The sequence below is a fragment of the Polyodon spathula genome, chromosome 3 (assembly GCF_017654505.1).
Source record: "Polyodon spathula isolate WHYD16114869_AA chromosome 3, ASM1765450v1, whole genome shotgun sequence".
NCBI classification, from domain to species: Eukaryota; Metazoa; Chordata; class Actinopteri; order Acipenseriformes; family Polyodontidae; genus Polyodon; species Polyodon spathula.
The window spans coordinates 83,185,192-83,205,751 of NC_054536.1; the positions used below are offsets into that span (position 1 = coordinate 83,185,192).

At 36.4% G+C, this 20,560-nt stretch overlaps 1 protein-coding gene across 5 annotated transcripts in view; it reads right to left on the reverse strand.

Moving 5' to 3' along the window:
- Positions 1–9,465: 9,465 nt before the first annotated feature.
- The window catches only part of LOC121313512 (E3 ubiquitin-protein ligase MIB1), a 95,067-nt gene continuing 83,972 nt past the window's right edge, over positions 9,466–20,560 (reverse strand). For 4 of the 5 annotated variants that reach the window (XM_041246157.1, XM_041246154.1, XM_041246155.1 and 1 more), the window contains 5 exons: positions 19,484–19,676; positions 19,249–19,327; positions 16,721–16,834; positions 13,180–13,280; positions 9,466–12,481 (listed from right to left, as the gene is read on the reverse strand). In XM_041246157.1, the coding sequence (XP_041102091.1) occupies positions 12,341–12,481; positions 13,180–13,280; positions 16,721–16,834; positions 19,249–19,327; positions 19,484–19,676 (628 nt within the window). In that variant the 3' untranslated portion in view covers positions 9,466–12,340. The remainder of the gene's footprint in view (positions 12,482–13,179; positions 13,281–16,720; positions 16,835–19,248; positions 19,328–19,483; positions 19,677–20,560) is intronic. The other variant, XM_041246156.1, reaches the window with a different exon arrangement.

Here is a 20,560-nt window from a genome sequence, read left to right on the forward strand (position 1 = left end):
CAACAAAAACTCCTAGGTCTTTTTCATAGATTCCTTCTCCAATTTCAGTATCTCCCATATGATATTTATAATGTACATTTTTATTTCCTGCGTGCAGTACCTTACACTTTTCTCTATTAAATGTCATTTGCCATGTGTCTGCCCAGTTCTGAATCTTGTCTAGATCATTTTGAATGACCTTTGCTGCTGCAACAGTGTTTGCCACTCCTCCTACTTTTGTGTCGTCTGCAAATTTAACAAGTTTGCTTACTATACCAGAATCTAAATCATTAATGTAGATTAGGAATAGCAGAGGACCTAATACTCATCCCTGTGGTACACCACTGGTTACCACACTCCATTCTGAGGTTTTTCCTCTAATCAGTACTTTCTGTTTTCTACATGTTAACCACTCCCTAATCCATGTACATGTGTTTCCTTGAATCCCAACTGCGTTCAGTTTGAGAATTAATCTTTTGTGCGGGACTTTGTCAAAAGCTTTCTGGAAATCTAAATAAACCATGTCATATGCTTTGCAATTATCCATTATCGATGTTGCATCCTCAAAAAAATCAAGCAAGTTAGTTAGACACGATCTCCCTTTCCTAAAACCATGTTGACTGTCTCCCAGGACCCTGTTACCATATAGGTAATTTTCCATTTTGGATCTTATTATAGTTTCCATAAGTTTGCATATAATAGAAGTCAGGCTTATTGGTCTGTAGTTACCTGGTTCAGTTTTGTTTCCCTTTTTGTGGATCGGTATTACGTTTGCAATTTTCCAGTCTGTCGGTACCACCCCTGTGTCAAGAGACTGCTGCATGATCTTGGTTAGCAGTTTGTAAATTACTTCTTTCATTTCTTTGAGTACTACTGGGAGGATCTCATCCGGCCCAGGGGATTTGTTTATTTTAAGAGCTCCTAGTCCCTTTAACACTTCTGCCTCAGTTATGCTAAAGTTATTTAAAACTGGATAGGAACTGGATGACATGTGGGGCATGTTGTCAGTATCTTCCTTTGTAAAAACTTGTGAAAAGTAATCATTTAATATATTTGCTATTTTTTTTTCTTCATCTACAATTTTGCCATTTGTATCTCTTAAACATTTAATCTCCTCTTTGAATGTTCTCTTGCTGTTGTAATATTGGAAAAACATTTTGGAATTGGTTTTAGCTCCCTTAGCAATGTTCATTTCTATTTCTCCCTTGGCCTTTCTAACTTCCTTTTTGACTTGCGTTTGCAGTTCTGTGTGCTCTTTCTGCGTACTTTCTTTTTGGTCCTTTTTTAATGCTCTTAAAGTGCCTTTTTTCGCTGAATATTTTTTTTAATTGATCTATTAAACCATTTTGGCAATTTAGTTTTACATTTAGATTTGTCTACTTTAGGGATGTAATTGTTTTGCGCCTCTAGTACTACATTTTTGAAGAACAACCATCCTTCTTCTGTGGGTGTTTTCTCTATTTTACTCCAGTCTACTTCTGTTAGTCTCTGTTTCATACCTTCATAGTTTGCTTTTCTAAAATTGTAAACCTTAGCTTTAGTCATTACTTTTGGGGTTTTAAAAAACACTTCAAATGAGACCATGTTGTGGTCTGAGTTTGCCAGTGGTTCTCTGACCTCTGTTTTAGTTATTCTGGCTTCATTATTTGAAAAGACTAAATCAGTGCCTTGACAAATTGTGTTAGGAAGCAGTCATTTGTCATTTCCACCATTTCAATTTCATCCTTCGTGCTACCCACCGGGTTTTCCCATTTTATATGGGGGAAGTTGAAATCCCCCATTAGTATGGTTTCTCCTTTGCTACATGCATTTCTAATGTCATTGTATAACAGATTATTTTACTCACCGTCTGAATCTGGCAGTCTATAGCATGCTCCTATTATTATGCCCTTTGAATTTTTGTCCGTTATTCTGACCCATATTGATTCGGCTTTATTTTCTTTGTCCAGGTTTAACACCTGGGCTTCAAGACTGTTTCTTATGTATAGCGCTACCCCTCCTCCTCTTCTGTCCTGCCTGTCTTTCCTATACAGTGTATACCCACAAATATTATATTCGTCCCCATCACTCTCAGACAACCAAGTTTCTGTAACACCTATCACATCATAGTTACTTGTTAGTGCAGTAGCTTCAAGTTCTAGAATTTTGTTTCTGATACTTCTAGCATTTAGATAAATACATTTAATGGTTGTCTTACCTGAGTTGTTGTTCTTGTTTTGATGCGGTCTCCCTTCTGTTTTTTTGTTGATTTCTCCCCCCTTCCTTTCTAGTTTAAATGCTTCTGAACCTGCTCGAGGATTTTTTCTCCAAGTAGACTGGTTCCCTTGTTATTTAAGTGCAGTCTGTCCCGTCTATACAGATAGTCCTCGTTGTTGAATGTGGTCCAATGATCAAGATAGGTGAAGCCTTCCCATGTGCACCACGTCTTCAGCCATGCGTTTTGATTAATTATTTCCAGCTGTCCATATGGGCCTTTGCAAGGTGCCGGTAGTATACCAGAATATACCACAGTTTTGGTTTTCTCTTTTAATTTCCTTCCTAGCTCTCTGAATTTGTTTTGCAGGGATTTTGGTCTGTCTCTTCCAATGTTGTTTGTACCGATGTGGACGACTACTACCGGGTCGTCTCCTGTTCGTTCTAGGAGCCTGTCCACGTTCTCAGTGATGTGCTTGACCGAGGCTCCCGGAAGGCAGCACACTGTTGTAGTAAGGGGGTCCAAACTGCGAATTGAACTTGCTGTGTTTCTCAATATGGAGTCCCCAACAATCATGACCTCCCTTCTTTTTGCTGTCTGGTCACCACTGTCAATAGGGTCCTGGATGTTGTTCCTTTTGTTCTCTTGTTGTTGGTTCTGCTCATCAAAATTCTGAAGTGACTCAAATTTGTTGGTTGTTTTGATTTCTGGTGGTTGTGTTTGACAAAGTTTCTTTTCTTCCCTGCTTCTGCCTACCTGAACCCAGCTGTTCTGACCTTCTGTCTTCCTGGTGGCTTTCAGTCTGTTAGGGGTGATGCAGACTTCCATGAATTGTGGGTGTGTCAGTTCCTCAAGATTCTGTTGCTGTCTCACTTCTTCCAGCTCCATTTCTAGCATACTTACTAGTTTATGCAAATCCTGGATCGCACGGCACTTTACGCACACTTGGTTTAGCTCTGCTGGGTTTTCTCGGATTTCCCACATCAAGCAGGTGTCACAGATTATTGGCTTGAAGACCATGTTGAGGGGTTTCTTGAAGTTTAGTTTCTTCTGCAGCTGTCAACCTGCTTTCAAACTGCTTCTAAACTGCTCTGTACTTTTCCACGCCTGTACTTCTCCCACTCGCTGTCGCTTCCACATGCTGTCGCTGGGAAGACTGCCTCGTTTAACTGCATTGTTCTGCTGTGCTGTTGGCTCCTCCCCTCGCCCGTGTCTCAGAACGGCGCTGAATTTGAATCAGCTTCTCCAAGTTTCAGCTTGTTTATTATCAGAAAAACACACGTGGCTGTTTGACTTTGAGCTGCTGCTGTGTTTCCCCAATGTCCTGTGTTTTCTGATTAAAGCAATTAAAGATGCAATTTCTCCTTACTGCTTCTAAACTGCTCTGTACTTTTCCACGCCTGTACTTCTCCCACTCGCTGTCGCTGTAAATAGATTTTACTCACATAAGCATTTTTACTATAAGTTAACTGCTCTTAGTTGAACTTGCTCTTAAATGTAATTATTTACTGTATTCTTTATTTTGCTCTTATTTAAATTTGATCTTTTCTGCTACTGATTTTATTGTACTTTCTAACTGCTGTTATCTGTAATATGATACTCTAATGTGATAATTTACAATGTGATTTTTGTACTGTGACACTTTGTACTGGGATATGTTGTAAAAATTGTAAGTCACCCTGTAGAATGGCATCTGCTAAGAAATAATACAAAAAAATGTATATATTTTTATATATATTAGTAATATGACTGCAACTCTCACACTGTTCGTTGCCCCTTTCAAACAGGACCCAGGACACAGAAATTGATTTTTTCCAGCGCTGATGCACTATTTTAATAATATACAAAAACAAAATAAACAAATAAAAATAAATGTTTTTGGCAGGGGGGATACTGACCCCCTCCCTGCCACGTTACTAATATATAAATAGATTGGCCGTAGATCAGGTTCGTGCCCCTTTAAGAACGTGACCCAGAAATAAAAACTTTTATTTTTAATGCGCTTTCGCGCACTTTTATTGAAAAATAAATCAAACAAACAAACACCTAGCTCCCTCGGAGCACTAACTAAACACATGCAGGTCCCTGACTAACATGCAGGACAGCTAACCTGTTTACCTGACATATAACACAACAACAAAACACTAACACTGATTTTTATAAAACCAAATGTAGGTTTTAAACGGACCTTTACGACTTCCAGTCGGGCTCTTCGTTCCACATCAGCAGCAACAGCCCTGAGCAAACTGGCTGCTTTCCTTAAATACCCTGCACCTGGCTCTAATTTACAATGATAGCCAGGTGCAGGGGATAATTAACAATAAAACAATTACCACAAATTAAACAAAAGCAATTCAATTAAACAAAGTGTGCATTTTTTAGGCAGGGAGGAATCTGACCCTCCCCCCTGCCACCTTACAATATTATATATATATATATATATATATATATATATATATATATATATATATATATATATATATATATATATCTATCTATGTGTGTGTGTGTGTATGTTTTTTCAAGATAATGATCTTTTACAAAGTGTCCCTGGCGGCTATGTGATGATTCACAGTGAGAGGCTCTAATACTTTAATTCTAAATCAGAAAAACTGCTTACTATAATTTATTGATTGTTTCTTAAAACTCACAAGATAGCAACTAACCCTACACAAACAGTTTAATTCTGAAGGACCAGGATACTCAAGAAACAGAACAAAAAATACACAACGAAGCTGATGTCTGAAAAAGGTACTGCTTTAGGTGCTTAGAACTTCTGTTAATCCAACTGACTTTTAAAACTTTATTTATTTATCCATTTGATTAGTGGGGAGATGGAGTTTATGCCAATAATATAATATATCATCATTTTTTAAATGTTTTTATTTTGTCATTAATTCATTAAGTGACTGGATTAATCTTCCTTTGATATTAGGGGGTGACTAATACAGCAATAGATAACTTTACTGATCAGACTTAAAAAAAAAAAAAACATAGAATTTAGGTAAATCTCAAATCCTAAATAATTTAGTCGAAGAACTCAATTTACTTGATATTTGGAGAATATTAAATCCAACTGGTAAATAATTAACATTTTTCTCTGCCATGCATAAATCTTTAGCTAGAATTAATTCTGTTTGCTACTCGTTCTCTATCGCTCTATATATATATATATATATATATATATATATATATATATATATATAATGCCACAACTGAAACTACTGAAATATCAGATCATGCCCCAGTCACATTATCAATTTATCTAACTAATGATCCAATTACAAAAAAATAGTGCACAGCATATTAACAATTCCCTTATTAATGACTTCAATGGCATAGATAATCTTATCAATGAGTTTTTATTTTTTATTAAATAACACTGATGAGATTTCACAAGGAACTATTTGGGTTACTCTTAATTGTTATATTAGAGGTAAAATTACTGTCTTCACATCAGCTGAAAAGAAAGAGCAAATGGCAGAAATCAAACAGTTGAAAGACTTAACCAAACAGGCAGAAGTATTATTTATTAACAATCCTAGTCCTGCACAATATTCTAACCACACAAAATTAAAGTTACAGTAAAACAATCTTCTTACTAATAAAGAAGTCCTCATTTTAAAGAGAATTTAAAGTAAATGTCATGTCCACGGTGAAAAATCTGGCAAAAAACTTGCATATTCACTAAAAAAGCATTAAGAAGATCATCCCTTCACTCAAACTTCCTACAGGCTAAATCAAATTAATAACACAATGGAGAATTAATACAAGCAACGCTACACCTCAGAATCCACAAAATATGCTAAAAGTATACAAACATTCTAAAATAAATTAAAATGAAACTCCCGAACTTTAGATAAATATTCAGAAAGTTCTAATCAGTCATAGTGATTGTTTCGACTAGAGATCACTAACATGTTATGGTACTTATTTATTTAGGTTATATAGTTACGGTATTTCATAGCTCTATTTAATATGATTTATTTATTTATTTTTATTGATGTATTGTTGTGGGAGATGAATGTCTTGTTTATGCATTGAAGCGTTAATAAAATATAATTCTGAAAGAAAAAATCAAGTGTCATTTACTGTACAACAACAACCTGGTCAAGAAGGCTGTTAAGGTTAATTACAAATTAAAGTATATAAAACAAAAGAGATAAGTGAGTGAAGAATAAATACAATTACTGTTGATGCTCAGTGGCAGAAAGTAGAATTAACATTAGCAAATACACAATATTGTTGCATTGATCTAAATACCATATATAAATGTCTGCCTAATCTACATGTTCCAAAGTGTAGATGACTTTCATGTGCATTAAGCAAGCTTTGCTGTTACAGCAAATAAGAATGTTTCTGATCTTCACAGTGATAATAAGCCAAAGGATTTAAGGAACTGTCACGTCAACTAACACCTTGTTTGCTCAGTATATTTCCAGCTATGTGAAACATGCTTTTCTTTCATTTTCCACTGGAGCCAAAGGCAAACAGATCACTGAAACTTTGCCCCAATCAATAGTAATAAAGCAATCACTATATGGGAGGCACAAAGGCAGGAGAGTTTTGTTGCCAAGAATTACCTAACTATGGGGGTGGTTCAACTCAGGGGCAAACTGCACCGTACTCAACCCTACCTTTGTTCTGTGTGGCGAGGAGTAGCAAAGTGTACTTTGTTGTTTGCCAATGTCATAAAGCAAAGCTATCCAGTAGCCAAGCTTTTATATGCATTTAATACAAACAAGATACAGTGTATAAAGTATTCAGTACATAATCACATTTACAATTCCATTTCCTCAATAAGGCTTGTACTTTGAATTTGTGGTCTTACGCAGTAACGTCGATGGTGATCTAAACTTTCTCATCCAACGGTAGTGACAAGCCATATCCCTTTATGTAACACAAAGGATGTATGTATATATATATATATATATATCTACATATATATATATATATATATATATATTGTAACGACCTTATACTATATTTAATATATAATTGCCACCTTGTAAAACATGTATTTGTCGAACTTTTGACAAAAACATTCCAAACTGTTTTTGTGTCGTCAGATTCATTTGTAACTTTTGACAAAAACACAGCATGCTATCACTAGTTTCAGTTTAAAAAAAAAAAAAAAAACAGTGGCAGATTGTTGTCCTAAAATGTATAAATCCGATTTTCCTAGTACCTCATTTTACTGTATTTTTTTTTACTCTATGCAATAAAGTTTAAAAGCAGTTCAATAAATTACCATAGCTCGATTAATAGTTAATAATTGAGGTATTTAGACCTTCAGTTTGTTTATTTATTTATTTAAAAGCCCCCCCAAGTATTTATGCAAAACGGACACTTTCAGCAAAAATATTAACCAAACTACCACTGCCTTTAAGCAATAATTGTACCTAACTTCTTAGTTTAGGGGTGTTTAATTTGTGCACATGAACTAAATAAATTGTGTACATGAACTAAATAAAATTAATTGTATTATCAACCTTCACTTATCCAGAACTAAATCTGTGTGTCTGTTTGTGCAATTGTACAGAATACCACACATATTAAATCTACCTAAAGTGTACTACAGCATAACCTAAAAATGAAGTAGATATTAAGCAAGATAATTTCAGCTTTTTGCCGTTATATAGGAATTTGTCTTTTTAAATTTCAGTAGGTTCGTGTCCTGGTTAAATGATAAATAATGTAATTGAATAGAACGGCAAAGGGTATTTTGATTACATTTACAAGAACATTTGTTATCCACCTTTCTATTTGGTGCAGAAATCATTGAGACAAAAACAACCTTGATTGAAAAAAAGCCAGATAGACATTTATTTGCTACTCATTTAAAAAGTGTCTAAACAGAACCTCTGATTTTTTAAAAATCTATGAAAAAAGTGGAATATCACTTCTACATGCTATTCTGTTTTTGTAAAAAATGGGTTTCAGTCCATCACTACCTAATCCCACAAACGCAGATGGTTCTCTCAAAGCAGATCTGTGTGTTGTGAATGCGCCTGTGGTTCAAAGTCACTTTCGGATGCCCTGGGAGAAAACATTGCTGTAGCTTTCATAGCCCCAGCAGCCTGTCAACAGATGACCTCCTGCACCTATCCCCACCGCCAAGCACAGCGTGAAGTCAAAGAGGGTAACTGACAAAAAATAGCGCTTTCAGTAGTGCAACGACCCAAGCCGTGTAAAAAAAATAAACACACAGCCACACTGGGGCTTAATTAGATAGTGTTGTCTCCAGCACCACTGCTGTCGGTCTAGCACCCTCACTGATAAACGACGACCTTACACAATGGGCTGCAGTACATAAGCCTGGAGAAACTGGTCTTCTTTCTGAACACACTTTGGATCCCAATGATCGCCAAACCTAGAATTTTTAGCCTTAGACCATAAGCAATTTGCTTCAACTCTTAATTAAAACAATTATTTGCATCAGAGATGTTGGCACAAAGTAAAATCAGCAAAAAACTTCCAGGGTAATTCAACTATTTTTGAAGGGTACATCACTGTTCTTAGTTAAGAAAATTAAGAAATAAATACTTGACAATCTATTCTGTCCAATGTGAAGTCCAGTATATTGTTTCAGCAGGCATATGTGAAGCAAAAGTGTACCGATACAAATATGTGCACGGAAAAAATACTTAAAAGGGGACCTCAACTGCCCATTCCGCCCTAAGATATTTAAAATGGGGTTCCCATTTCTTTTTTTGTATAAATGACCACTATTACCTCATATAAACATTAATGACCACACAATCTGCAAAATGTATCTTTATTGTGTGAAAGGAGCCTGATCTAGAGGTTTTATAATATAAACAATTCTGTAAGTATTATTATTAATTTATTTAAGTTTTTCATAATTTTATGAAGGCCAAATAAGTTATCTACTTGACCTTTGCTTACGAGGCTTTAAAAGTTACGAACAAAACAAGCACTATATTAATATAATTAGCAATATAATAATTTTTGCTGGTTTACAGTTATCCAAGTACTGTTGGTGTAAGTCAAGTGTACACTGACAGTACTTTACACCACTTTGTTCTGACTCTCCATGCATTTCCACAGAGGTACAACATATGCAGCCTTCTCATAAGATCAAATTATTCAGATTTGATGCTTTTCTTACAAAACGCATCTGTATAATTAACTAAGGAAAACAGCCCTGCATACAAAAACTCATTCATACCCCTTCCCCCCAGGTTTCCAAAGCCAACAAGGAGTGCGTCGACTCTTACCAGGAGTATTACCAATAACTATACACATAGAAAATATCAGCGACACAAGACTGAGGCATAGTGGAGTTTATTTCTAAAGCGTTAGTCTTGAAAGACCAGTTTATTTAAACAAAGCATTTATTTTAAAGCACTTAGTAATACAGAGTGAACTAAAAAGCTTCCATGTTACAAAACCTATTGCAGTTGTCACAAACATTCAAGCAAAAAAAAAAAAAAAAAAAAAGGAAACAGCAACAAGTCCAGTAACAATGATTGGGAAAACAAGAGATTGCTGTGCACTGCAACACCTTTTGAAGTAAGATCTTTCGTGATAACAACAACAAAAAAGCCTACCAAGTTAAAATACATTACTAGCAATTAGATGGTACATTTGTGCATCTAGATTAAATGTTAAAATAATAACACACGCTGATAAAACAAGGACTGGCATTCAAACCAAAGCTTATTTCCGTTCTAAAATAAATAACATTTGCATAGGGCATTGTCAGCCACTGACACCATGCTTCAGTACAAACACTGCAGACTTGTGCTGAACTCTAATATAATGCTTACATTGAAAATGCTCACACTTTGTTTCAGCCCTTAAGTTTCTTTTTAACACATACATCATTACTTTCTTGTTGAACTCAACCCCCACATCCCACACATGCACACTTCCCTTCTCATCTGAAATGACGTTCATGTTTTTAGGATTCCAACTGCTCGCATTTCGACAGAAAGACCATATAAATTTAGACATTACCTAGTTTGGACAACACAAGTTTAAAAAAAACACAACAAAAACATGCTCAATTTGTTTAACTGCACTTGAATACCTTTGTAGAGGTACTGCACATTTCTTCTTCAATACATAAAAAAAAAAAAAGCTCAAGAAAACAAAGCAGCATTTAACTGAATACAAGCCCATGCTTGCAGATAGCGGCAGCAGCTAAAGGCCTATTTAGAGTAGGAACCATTCTAAAATAAATGTGGTCTTCCATTGATAAAACCTTTTGTTTGATTGTCCACTTCATTGCAGATTACATGATTTTGTATGAGCAGAGACATTCTTTTAGTGGAAAATGTAACTTTTCAAGTCACGTTTATACAACTGAAGAACAGTCAATTGAAACAAGGTTAATAGCAGTCTGCCTTATTCAGCAGAATATTTCATGCAATAAATTGTAATTTGTAATATAAGATGATGAATATACATGCTAGTGGAGATAGCTTATACAGTTTAAAGTACAGATATATTAAGTGTGCTTTTATGCTAATCATTCCTGCAGCAAGAAAAGTGTCAAAATGAGCTTAGAACAGCAGTTTTAAAAATGAATAATCAATACCATAAATCTAAATTTAGTTCAACAATGTACAGCTACTATAATAATTGTATGAAAAAGTCACCAAGCAATTGTGCCATTACTCTGTGTAGTGTAGTTTAAACAGTTTTGAAAATCAAACGCTAGATATTTTCATTTGGAGAACATAAAATACTAGATGGCACCAGGTAAAACAAACTGCTTCCGATGTTAAGTCTTTAGATGCTAGTGATGTTTTTTTATACAGGACAAGTCAGATGTCTTGCACAATAGGAAAATGGTGTAGTTTTGTTCTGATGATGTTGAGCAATTTTGGCACATTCAGCTATTATTTTTGTCTTCAGAAACTAAAAATGAAATTACCTACGGTGCACAACTGCTATTTTGTCCTTTGTAGTGCAGGTTTACAAGTCTACAAAATCAGGTTCTTCTATGCTTAGGATGCATTTATAAAAAAAAAAAAAAAAAACAAACACCACACACACACAATAACTTGAATGCACTAAGTTACCAAGAGAAAACGAAAATATATGTGTTCCATGTACATTGCTGTTCACTGTGCCATTTGCAATATTGACTGTCAGTATAGGTGCCTACTGTACTCTGAACCTCAAATTGCAATGAAAAACAGTTTTTGAAAAAGCAGTTTATTTTCTAAATGGTTGATATCATGCACATGGGGTGACAAGTGAAACCAACAGCAAACTGCAAAATAAAAAAAAATAAGTCCAGACTCTGAACCATATATAAATGATGCCACAATAAAATCTAGTTTTAAAACAATGCCAGGACTACAATGCACACAGCTTCATGGGCACGTGTATATATGACTGCACGCTTATGCTAGATTTCCACAGAAAATGTCTTGTGTAGCCACTGTAATGTACATAGAATGCAAAATGCCTCATGACTATAATAAGCTTACCTGGGAGAGAAAGTTTAGACTGACACAACAGGTTTTAAAGTTCTGTAATACCTCTAGGAAAGTGCTGGTTCATCTGAATGACTTTGGTTCTTGATTGCTAACATTATCTATATTAAGAACTATACTGGGTTTAGTGTTAAACATTTATACTATTCTTCTATATTAAAAAAAAAAAAAAAATTAAAGCAAAATTGCCTCAGCTAGGATTCAATGAAATGACTATTTAACAGCATCCAAACTGTTCTCTGCTACACTTGTGAAACACCCAGACAGGCTTACTTACAGTTGCTGCCCTCCCTTGTGTGAAGTTTTCATGAACTCAATCAAGATTGCTTTAATATTTGTACTCCTTGCTCATTACAATGAACCGGTTCATTGCATATTTCACTAATAGAGTACTGTTTTGCACTGTTTCAGGATCGATGGCGGTTGAGAGATATACTTGCTTTAAAAAACAAAACAAAACACAGGAGTCAGCAACAGTAAGATAAGGATTTGGCCTCCAGTTCTTGAATTCTTTCATTTCTAAACCTTTTTCTCTACCAACCTAAACTATTCAGTTGGAGAACAGCACTATTTTTTATTTAAAACAAAAGCAATTATAAAAACAAAAGTCAGTTATTGAAGATACATAATTGCTGAATTGCATCTACTCAGACAGCTGCAATGTCACTTCCTCTTTCTCCCCTCCCCCCCTGGTCTAGTAGAGGAGGATTCTGCGCTCAATACCCTTGCGACAGATGGGGCATTCGCTCATGCGGTCACCGCACAGCTGGCAAGTGCCATGCCCACACATGAAGATCATATTCTTCAATCGATCCAGGCAGACCGGGCACATCGTCTGTAAGAAACATGAAGAATTCCCATGTAAAAATAACAATTTTTGGATGACTAATGATTAGAAATCTTTTTTTTTTTTTTTTGATAACGTAACTTTTAAAACACTACAAAGAATCACATTGTTGTCACGGTTCAATACGATATTCATTAACTGATTTGAAAACCACAGTCTAAAAGATTGGTTCACCAACCACCTCTTGCCACTGTGTGCATGGTTAGTAAACCACACTAATGCCACCTGAAGCGCAACAAAGAAACAATTAATGATGACTACAATAACGTTCATTTACTCAGGGATGGAAATGAGACTTATTGCAAAGCAAGAGGTTCTAGTACAGGCTTGATTAGCCAGTGTAGAAGTAACAAACTCAGTTGTGTTATTAAACTCATATTAAAACCAGGAATGGATCAAACTGCTCTGCAATGGCCATCTTCATTTCCATTCCTATTTACTAGTCAAGGTGGTAGTCCAATATATACCACCAAACAAATACAATTATTATTAAAAGGCACAATGAACAAAGTTAAGGCTTTTGCGACCAATTCAGGACAATATGTTCGAAATAATCGAAATCCCTGGTAGCTCTTGATACATGAGGTGTTGCATTATGTGTAGCTGCTGTAATTGCTTCTAGCCCTTGTTGTCCGTGGGAAATTCAACATAAGTAAAACAAATACAAAAAAGACACTTTCTTTTACCTGTTCCTTGATGTCCAGCAGCTGCTGCTGTAGTTTTTGCACGTCCGCATTGACATTCGTGTTGTCCTTGTCTCTCTGAAAAGCAGGGATGTTTGCGCTGGCTAGAATGGAACAAAACCCATTAAAATGTGGCCAAACAGATTGTAACAATTGGGTATGTGGCAACATTTCACATATATTGTTATCAATGTGCTCTTTGCATGTAGCTTACCAGTTTAAACGATAATTATGTATGTGAGGTTCTGATTTGCAAGTCTTTGTTTCTGTTTTCAGGTTAAAAACGCAAATACACCTAGTTAAAATCTGAATTACATACCTACACACACACACACACACACGAAGAATAGGGAGAAATGAGGTTGTATATTATCATGCTCTAATAAATCAGGACATACCTATATTTTGACCGTTGGTTAGGAAAATCCTCAATCTATTATTACGCCACATCAATAACTAATTGATCTTTTAGACTAATAAAATCAACTCCAGGTGAAAATGCATCCTACTCCAATTACTTCAGGTGAAAATGCGTGAAACGCCAATTTCTTGCTTCATCAGATTTAACCCTAAAATCAGAACCCCTGAAATCATTTATTCCTCAGTTAGAGTGAATACTTTATTATCTTACATACTAAACAAAAAAGATACTTGCACTTTCTATCATATAATTCCTTTAGCCCGAGTCAAACAAACACTTACCTAAGGAATGTACCGTATTAACAATCTGCTGACATAACTGACATATACATTTAAACAATCCTTATGGTTTATTTGAATTTTAAATTATACACCTGAGATTGGAAGAACACTAAATTGCAATATAGCTCCCCCTCCTGGCAAGTAACACTCATCACAAAAGTATAAACTAACAAAGTACCCACATCTGAAAAACCCAGTTACAACATTTCCAAACCAAATAAAGTTTCTGTGAAAAAATAAATAAATAATTCGCTAACCAATGAACAAACCGAAAAAAAAAAAAAAAAAAAAACTATTTACACTGGTATAATATTTGTAGCCTGAAGGAGGTATCTGATGTTTCGTGAGACCTGATTGCACTGTGTAACAAATTTATTTTTTTTGGTTCCTGGGTAGTAAGTGTTATTTCCTAATTGCTTATGCCTCAAAAGTATAGAAAATGGCTATTATTCCCCACAAACTTTGCTTTTGTGACCAGGACAGTGATATTTTGAAATTTACCTATTTTCCAGAACATTCCAGATAGATTCACTGCTGAGTAAACTTGGAGTAACTTCTAGAACTTTCCAGTAATATAAATAGTAGTATAAATACAGGAGCCTTAAGCCCACCAGTTCAGTTTAGTTCCAGCTGCCTAAGTGGATACATATCTGCATTTTTCTGAGATGGCATCAAGAGGCTGCAATGGTGGCATTCCTGATGGGTCTCCAAGGCGGTTTTACCAAGTTTCCCTGCTACCTTTGCCTTTGGGACAGCAGGGACACCAAGGCGCACTACCACAGGCGGGACTGTTCTCTGTGGGGAGGAACAACGTCAAGTGGGAGCCACTGGTGGACCCCCGGAAGGTGCTGATGCCACCACTGCACATCAAATTGGGCCTTATGAAACAATCTGTCAGAGCTCTAGATAAGGAGTCGGCAGCCTTCAAGTACCTTCAAGACTTCTTCCCTAAGCTGTCTGAGGCAAAGGTCAAAGCCGGTGTCTTCGTCGGACCACAGATAAAGAAGATCCTGGAGTGCAATGAATTCCCCAAGAAGCTCACTAGTAAGGAGAAAGCGGCTTGGAACAGCTTTGTCGCAGTGGTTCAGGGCTTCCTGGGCAATCACAAGGCCGAAAACTATGTGGAGCTGGTTGAGACTCTGGTGAAGAACTACGGCACAATGGGCTGTAGGATGTCCCTCAAAGTCCATATCCTTGATGCTCATCTTGATAAATTCAAGGAGAACATGGGAGCGTACTCGGAGGAGCAAGGCGAGCGCTTCCCCCAGGATATACTGGATATACCAAGGACAGTATAACGAGAACATGATGGGAGACTACATTTGAGGGCTGATTCGTGAAAGTGATTTACAGTATAATCGTAAATCCTGAAAAACTACTCACTTCTAAATCTTTTGTAGTCATTTTTGTATTACGTTAGTATAAATACATGTTAATTTGGATTCATATGTTGTTTTTTTCTGACTTTATGTGAACGAAAAGACCGTTTTCTCATTGGAAAAAGGTAAATTTCAAAATATCACTGTCCTGGTCACAAAAGCAAAGTTTGTGGAGAATAATAGCCATTTTCTATACTTTTGAGGCATAAGCAAATAGGAAATAATACTTACTACTCAGGAACAAAAATTGTGCTACACAGTGTTGTTGCTTGTTCTTGGGTTTGGCTTGTTTTTTTTTTATTGTGACGCTGGGTTTTCAAATGGAAGGCTTGTGACAGGCTGGCATTTGCTCATTTCTACTGGAAAAGGAAAGAAGATTGGATTGTGTGATCTTGCAACAGTTTCCCTTTTAGGTTTAGAAAATTTAAAAAAAAAGTTGCAGCAACTTAAAATAGGAATACAACAGGTAAGGAAAGGAGTAACAAAATAATTAAAATCAAATATATATGGAAATTAAAAATAAAACTGGGATGTATTTGATGGATGGAAACATATATCCCCCTGTAGTCATTTAAAGCTTTTTAATTCACCTGCTGCAAACTCATCTTTGCTGGTAAATCTGGGTTATAAAAAAAAGATACATGGGAAGCCAACTAAAAAGATCCAAAAAGGAAAGCATAGGCATGATTGGGTGGTGCTCTGCTTATCAACAGGCTTGTTTCATCATTCATCAATGTAGGCAAGAAAAAGGGGAATATGCAATATGAAACTATGGTTTTAATGTTTGTTTGTTTGTTTTAATTTAGTCATTCCAACAGCGTTTGGAATATTCAATGCAGTGCGCTACTGTTATGTGTAGCAAAAAGGCTGGGGTCACCCAGATCCATGTCCTTTTTTTGTGTTTTGTTTTTTGTGTTTTTTTTTCCTGAGCAGTGATTTGTTTTTGTTTTTGTTTTTTGTGTTTTTTTTTCCTGAGCAGTGAAAACAAGCAAGTAGAATTGAAACCGCTTTCTAATATATATATATATATATATAATATAATATATATATATATATATATAACATTAACAAAACATTTTGGTAGGATTAACTTTGTAAAATTTCTAAATTTGAAGCTGAAAACCAGCAGTCAACAAAATGTCACCTTTAGAAAACAGCAGATATAAACTTCAGTTGCAAATTTAAAAGTTTTTTTTTTGTTTTGTTTTGCATCAGTGTGGCATATAAGCCTAATTTCTGAACCATTATTTAGTGCAATTATCTGTGTTTTAAAAACTAGTAGCACTTATGAATACTGTAATATGGATAAATACAAGGGTCTCTCTGCAACAGTTTATTATAACTTAAAAATAACATGAAAACAATGCGGCGGCAAAGCGAAAATAAGGTTAATGACAAACAAAAAGAAATCCACAAAAAAATTTAATTTAAACCGAAAGGGAAAATGAGGAAGATTCACTCACTAAGATCATCAGTGGGATCTTCCATACCTTTCCCACCACAACATGTAATGAAAGGTGTTCTCCGCTCAACCACAGCGCGGCACTGCACGCACTTCTTCATCAGGCTGGCACAGTCTGCAACGACAAGGGCAACAGGAACAGAATGTCAACTTACATAATGAAACTTTTAACTCCATAATGCCCATGCACTTTTGAAATGAGAAAAGCTACTTTATGTAACTAGATTCTGTTTCTTGTACATTGTTTCCCCCTGTCCGGCAACACACTGTACTGCATATGAAATTCTGGCTTGTGAAGCTGGATTCATAATAGTGGGGTGGCGAGTCATTGGATCATATGTGATACAGGAATGGGCATAACAGGGTGAAAATGGACAGAAATCTCATTACAGCTCCCTTGAGGACAGAAAGCAGATCGCCTCTTGCTTCACATTCTCCACACATGCAAAGCTCACCAAGCTCCTGAATTCCCTGCTTTAGTGCATTCAATGCACAGCGTGCTGCAACAGTGATTTAACACTAGAAGCCCCACTGCAATCATTTTGGCGGTTTTTGGTTTTAAAATTTAATTTTGTCCAGTTGTGTAACACATATGGGGGTGCACGTTCATGTACCTTTCTGTCTGTATGTATTCAATTCTCACAAAGCATGAAACGCAGTAGTTCAGAAATAAAGGAGCTATATTACATTATACCTAAAAGCCCTGGGAGCATTCACATTGACGGCCACACAGAAAACAACTGTATTGCGATTATACACAATGGTATTCTACTTTATTATTTTTATTTACCAGTCCGCAGTGTGTTTAGCTGTAATTAGATTAGTCTCTACTCTCTGCCTGAGTGAATGACTGACAGTCTATCGTTTTTTTAAATCAGCCTTTTGAAGGCTGGCGCCTGCTTGCCAGCTGTGCAGTTTTGGTCAGTCAATTAGCATCGGGACTAGTGAAAATAAATACCAGAGACCGTGGAGTTTTACAACGCAAGAAAATATACAAAAATAATACAAGAGTGTTGATGTTTTGGATCAGATGGCACAGAAGTATTCCGTGAAAGCTGGCTCCAGACTTTGGCCTTTTCAGGTGCTTTACAACGTATTGGACTTACCAGCCGTCAACTCCTGGGCACTTTACAACGAATGCACAAAGACAAATTTACCAAGGAGGAAATATATTTTACAGTTAGCATAGGAACTTTGCAAGAAGCATTTGGAACAGAGGGGGACTGCCAAGCACGTACCCACAGCTGAAGCTGGTAATCCCGCTGAGAGCCGCAAGAGACGCCAATAATAATAATAATTTTTATATAGCTCCTTTCATAGTGGACCACCATCACAAAGCGCTTTACAAAACTAGGGTGTGTGAACTATGCATTAGCTGCAGAGTCATATACAACAACGTCTCACCCGAAAGACAGAGAACAAGGAGGTTAAGTGACTTGCTCAGGGTCACACAGTGAGTCAGTGGCTGAGCTGGGATTTGAACCGGGGATCTCTAGCAGGTCATATTTTTCACTGCCATTCATATTACAGCAAAACAAGACTGAAATTCTTTCCTTTGCTTTTTTTTTTTTTTTTTTTGGCCAAGAGGAACTTCACTTTTAAAAGCGAGTGTGCCATAACCAACACACCTAGAGAACAAAGCATTCTTGGTCACAATTAAAGATGTTCCGGGTTTATACTCTTGGAGCAGGTTGGACAACACATTTTGTAACCATTGCTCTGCACCTGCGGCATCCGAATTAAGTTTTTCTCTGTGTGCTTGGCGGAACCCTATGTTGTTGCCAGACTTCCATCAGGTTTGTCAAATGCTTCAGCCGAGTGCTTGACTTTTTGGGGCTATAAGAGGGCCACTGATAAGCGCATCCCTCCCTTGTGCATTCTGAAACCAGCACAGAAGCACCTCCTCGACTTCCACGTCCTTTTCATTGTGCTCCCTCTTTGTCTGGATTGGAATTTTGATGCCATTCAGTGAAAAGCTGCACACGCCGACGGTAGATTTAGGAAGACCGAGATGCTGTGCTAGACCACGCTGGATCATCTTCAGCAGCTCATTCATCTTCTTTAGAAAGTCCATTTTCATGCTGATGCGAATCACTTTTCTCTTTCCAGCCATGCTTGCTGTTGCAATCAATGCTGTTTTTTTCAAACTGTAAATCCAACACTGCGTACAGGAATTAAACAGCCAAAGTAGAGTACAGGGGTAATCGCTCAGTAACGAGGAATAAACAGCTGATGGATCGATCTGTCAAGTTTTTACTACAGTAAAGTGCTGCCTTTTTATTGAAATCAATGGGAATGGCAAACTGCAAACGCCATTTGTCTGATATAAACGACTGTCTGAAATAACCCTGTGCAGTGATGCAATTGGTATGAAATTATTATTATTATTTATTTATTTATTTTTTAATGGTGACAATACAGAAAATGTTATCATACAGATTGATGTCTACACTAGCATGCCTGTTGACCAATGCCCACAAAGTTATTACAAGTTAAAACACAGGGGCAACTAACTCATGTTTTACTTACTCTCACAGGCGCACATGTGGCCACAAGGCTGGAAGAGCACAGCTGCCTTCTTGTCCGAACATACCACACATTCTTCAATCTGTGGGAAGAAAATGCAAAAGGCAGGACACCTTAATAACAGAAGGAATCTAAAAACACACGCATGACCTTATGCCGTGCCCTCATAACTTGACATGAACTCTCAGACTTCCAGATAAAGAGTAGATTTTCTGGGAGAGCCAAAGACTGAAATTACCTTTGTTCTGGATTGGACTTGGTCCTTGCATATGAGGCATTTCTTGACCCGTGGAGAACACAGTGAGCAGGTGGCAATGTGCCCACAGGGCCCGAAGAGGGTGTCCCTCTTCATATCAGAGCACACCATGCACTCCTCAAGCGTTTCACACTCGTTGTTGATCAGCGAGGGGCTGTGAGAGCCAACCTGTCCACTGGAAAGAGGGAGAGAGTGTAACACAGGTCACAGAACAGGTTTAACAGTACACTTTTCAACTGGCTGGTTAACCACTAGGCTGTTGGTTAGATCACAGCTCAATGCTTTAATGATGGAAAGTCAGTGGCAGCTTATGTTTTTTGTTTGCAATAGTTGTGTCTAGAGGACAGAAGGCCTTATTACAAAACCACCATCCTCTTTTAACTGTGCTAAGGCTGCAGAGCTTTCAGTTAGAGCAAGTTTTACTTTAGGAGCCTCTGCACCCAACTATTTCACAACAGCATGAACTGAATTTCAATTAATAATATAAACCGACCTGAAAAAAGAGGTTTTCTTGGTATATATTTTTCATCATTGCATGTCCTTAGGATTGTAGTCCACAGTTTCATTATTATCACAGCCAGCAAGGCTCTATAAAATTACATATCCCAACACTGCTGTTACCAGCATACGACGACATGTGCTTTGATCTGTGTTTTGGATTCATGGTTTGCAAGACAGTTATAAATTTCCCCATATGTACGCTTAGTAATGAAACAAAATAACCTTTTGATTTTCGAGTGAAGCAATAACATCACTTCAATAATATATATATATATATATATATATATATATATATATATCCTTATATATCTATAATATATATAATATATATATATATATATATATATATATAGAAGACTAACAATTCCTTAGTTTCTCATCCCACATCCAGTCTGGACTAACAAGCATTTATTTTATGTACAGTATTGGAATATGAAAAAAGTGGATTCCTAGGACACGTCTAAAGGTAACTGCTTTCTTTCATACATAAACATTTAATAAGAGCATATTTGTTACTTCTTTCTAGTACCGTAATAATAATGAAAAACAATAACAACA